The sequence below is a fragment of the Trypanosoma equiperdum genome (genome assembly GCF_001457755.1).
Source record: "Trypanosoma equiperdum strain OVI genome assembly, contig: ctg_1775, whole genome shotgun sequence".
NCBI lineage: Eukaryota > Euglenozoa > Kinetoplastea > Trypanosomatida > Trypanosomatidae > Trypanosoma > Trypanosoma equiperdum.
The window spans coordinates 694-4,348 of NW_027123810.1; the positions used below are offsets into that span (position 1 = coordinate 694).

The 3,655-nt window shown below is 45.9% G+C and overlaps 2 protein-coding genes and 1 pseudogene across 3 annotated transcripts in view; all 3 read left to right on the plus strand.

Moving 5' to 3' along the window:
* The window catches only part of TEOVI_000598300:pseudogene, a 549-nt pseudogene extending 425 nt beyond the window's left edge, over positions 1-124 (plus strand). The window contains exon 2 of the mRNA in view: positions 3-124. Coding sequence covers positions 3-124 — 122 coding nt within the window. The remainder of the gene's footprint in view (positions 1-2) is intronic.
* A 343-nt stretch (positions 125-467) lies between these two features.
* On the plus strand, positions 468-785 carry TEOVI_000598400 (uncharacterized protein; the record flags this gene model as incomplete). The annotated part of the gene is made up of 1 exon (XM_067223077.1): positions 468-785. One exon carries the CDS (start codon positions 468-470, stop codon positions 783-785), a length of 318 nt encoding a protein of 105 aa, XP_067079178.1.
* Positions 786-878: 93 nt separating this feature from the next.
* On the plus strand, positions 879-1,154 carry TEOVI_000598500 (uncharacterized protein; the record flags this gene model as incomplete). The annotated part of the gene is made up of 1 exon (XM_067223078.1): positions 879-1,154. The coding sequence occupies one exon, from the start codon at positions 879-881 to the stop codon at positions 1,152-1,154; it is 276 nt and encodes a 91-aa protein (XP_067079179.1).
* Positions 1,155-3,655: the final 2,501 nt, after the last annotated feature.

Below are 3,655 nucleotides of genomic sequence, written 5' to 3' on the forward strand. Positions count from 1 at the left end.
GGAGTTGTGGCGGTACAGAGTTTCATTCGAAAAGAACTGCAGTTGGAACGGTGGAGAAGAGGAGGAAGAAGGATATTTGTTTGTGGCAGCGGCAGTGGGAACCGCAACAGGTAAATGGGGGTAATGGAGGTATAGTATGGAAGAAGGAGTGCATATCTTTGTGTTATTTATTCTTGTGCCCTTTTGTTTTTTTTATTGTAGGCATGGATGAGTTGTTGTCGTCATTACTCACTTCACCATCGCAACTGCCATTAAATTTTTTTTTGTAATTTTGTCTTTTTTTTTTCTTTCTTTACCAGTGGGGGAATATTGTGCATGTTGTTGTCAACGGCCCTGCAGCATACACATGCATGGATGTTTGTATAAAGTCTGAAGTGTGTGACCCTTTGATGTTTCCACCAGGATCGTGACATCCTACCTGATTGCATCCGTTGTGCGTATATATATATATATATATATATATATATATGTTTATACGTTTACACTGCGGTTGTGTGACATTTTATCCCCCTTTAGGGGGTGTTTCTTCCTTTATTTTACTACCGCAATCCCGTGGTTTCGTCCTTGTAAGGTTCCCTTTGTCGTCTAACTTACAGGTTGGTAGAGGCGGGACAGGGGGAGAAGTATTCGATTTTTTTTTTGGTGCTTCTCGGCTACAGGCTGCGTATCTGGTTCTATATTTTTGTTCTTTCTTTCCGTGTGGCACCGCAAAAGGTGTAAGTACCAACGGGAGGAGGCTGGAATCAACGAGGTGTGAGTTATATATGTATATATTGAATATGTGAGTAGTGGAGAGAAGAGAGAAAAGTAAGCAAGCAATCAAACCTGTAAAGAGGAGATAAAAGGAAAAAAAAATGTAAGGGAAAAAGAGAGCAAATATGCGGCAAATTTGGCGCGATCCAATGCGTGTATTTTTATTGTTGTTATCCTTTCCCTTTTGTCTGCACCACTACGCTTCTTGCACGAGCAGCACGGTCTTTACTGCAATTTCACTCCTTTGTTATAGTTTGTTATTCCTTCCTTTATTGATGGAAGTGGGATTGACCAACCACTACCTCTCGCGCGTAGGAGGAGGAAAACAACAGGTTAACAATGAGGGGAAAACAAGTGGAGGGGATCATGACTACGGGAAAGGAAAGAGAACAGGATATTAAACACTAAATGCAACGCATGCAACGTTGCAACTCCTCGCAAATGTTTTTACTTCCTAATGAAATGTGGGAAGTGTTTGTGTGCATGGCGGCAATGTACATGACAGAATAAAGCCAAGGATGTGCGCGGAGAGGAATAAAGGGGGATATATGAAAAGGAGCAAATAAAGGGTGTTTGACGATTTACAACGTACTGTCTCCTCATATTGGTAGCAGTTTTGTTTGATTGTTATTTATTAATTTGATACTTGGCGGATGCCTTCCGTTACAACCATCAGTTTGCGGATGGCAGTCACTACTGCCCATGTACACGTGTGGAGCACCTGCGCCGTTAGGTACGAGAAGGCAACTGAGTTTTTGCACCCATTATTCCACCCTCTTCTAAGCATTCACCCACTAACTTTTCTCCTTTCGTTCTATTTCTCTTTGTTAATTGTTATGCATTTCGCATGTCGTGAGGCTTGTTTTCTGCCGTCGGTTAGGTAAACTACGTCTGTTGGGCACAGAGATCAAGTGCTAGCATAAATACAGATATAAGTGCGCACAGGGAGAGAGAGAGGGACTGCTTCCCCCTTTGCAGATCCAGATAGCTGGGAAAGACAGAGACAGATGACACACAACGGTGGTCGTCATCTGCTTGAGGCGGTTACGCTATGCGGGTCCATTCTTACCCGCTATAAGCGGAGCAACATGAAGCTCGACGAAGCTGAGGTAAGGGCATTAAAGGAGTTATTCGAGAAGTATCAAGATATCCTCGTGGATGGATCTCCTGGTTTGCCCACCCACGCTAGCGGGCCCATGATCCAGCCTCCCGTTACAAACATGGTCGCCCCTTATGATTCCCCCACGGATACTATAGTGAAGTTCGTTGAAGGAACGATAAACCTGCAGAGACCAATTGTTGAGGTCCTTCACGTTATGAACGAGCATTTGTCCCTTGTCCTTCGCGCAAAGAACACTCATGTCTTTTATGTCGACCCCGTTAATAACCTGTTATACGACCCTATACACGGGGTGGCCGCTGCACTCGATGAATCGTCACCAATAGGAAAGGCCATAGTTTCGGGTGAGCGGCTTAACGTAGCGGGGACACTATATATACCCATCATCTCCGAGGGGATGCCGTTGGGTTGCGTACTGAGTCCTTGTGGAAGGGCAGATTACCACGCCTCTACGATGCTTGAGTCATCACTCCGTGTTATTTCCACATCCCTCAAAAACATCATTCAGGCAGAGAAACTAAACTGGAACAAAGAAAAGGCGGAGGCTATGCTCCGGATGGCAACGCAGCTGGCCCGTGACAATCTTGAAGAAACAGTACTCGCATCTTCTATCATGAACACTGTCAAGAGTCTCACGGAAAGTGCGCGTTGCAGTCTCTTCCTTGTCAGGGGTGACGTTCTTGAAGAGCATTTTGAGGATGGTAACGTTGTTACAATCCCTAGGGGTGCAGGTATTGCCGGATATGTGGCGCAAACTGGTGAGACTGTTAATATTGTTGATGCCTACGCCGATGACCGCTTTAACCGTGAGGTTGACAAGGCTACTGGGTACCGTACAAAGACGATACTCTGCATGCCTGTGATGTACGAAGGAACGATTGTGGCTGTTGCCCAACTGATTAATAAATTGGATCTGACAACTGAGAGTGGATTGCGCCTACCTCGTGTGTTCGGAAAACGTGACGAGGAGCTGTTCCAAACCTTCTCTATGTTTGCTGGCGCCTCACTACGTAACTGTCGTATCAACGACCGACTCTTAAAGGAGAAGAAAAAGAGTGACGTGATTCTCGATGTTGTTACTGTTCTCTCGAACACGGATATCCGCGATGTGGATGGTATTGTTCGCCACGCACTGCACGGAGCAAAGAAACTACTGAACGCGGATCGCTCTACTTTGTTTTTGGTGGACAAGGAACGGAACGAACTTTGCAGTCGTATGGCAGATAGCGTTGCTGGTAAGGAGATTCGTTTTCCGTGTGGCCAAGGTATTGCGGGCACTGTGGCGGCATCTGGAGTTGGTGAGAATATTCAGGACGCGTACCAGGATCCGCGCTTCAACCGTGAGGTTGACAAACAACTTGGATACCGCACGCAGACCATATTGTGCGAGCCCATCATACTAAATGGTGAGATCCTTGCTGTCGTGCAGCTCGTGAACAAGCTTGATACGTCTGGAGAAGTGACTGTGTTTACCGAGGATGATCGTGAGACCTTCCGTGTGTTTTCCTTATTTGCAGGTATATCCATCAACAACTCTCACCTGCTTGAGTTCGCTGTGAAGGCGGGTCGTGAGGTGATGGAATTAAATGAACACCGAGCAACATTGTTTAATAAGAACGTTCCCTCACGTGCGGTTAAACGAGTCACTGCCATTACGAAGGTTGAAAGGGAAGCGGTCTTGGTCTGTGAACTTCCATCGTTTGACGTTACGGATGTTGAGTTCGACTTGTTCCGAGCGCGTGATACTACGGATAAACCGTTGGATGTTGCTGCTGCTATTGC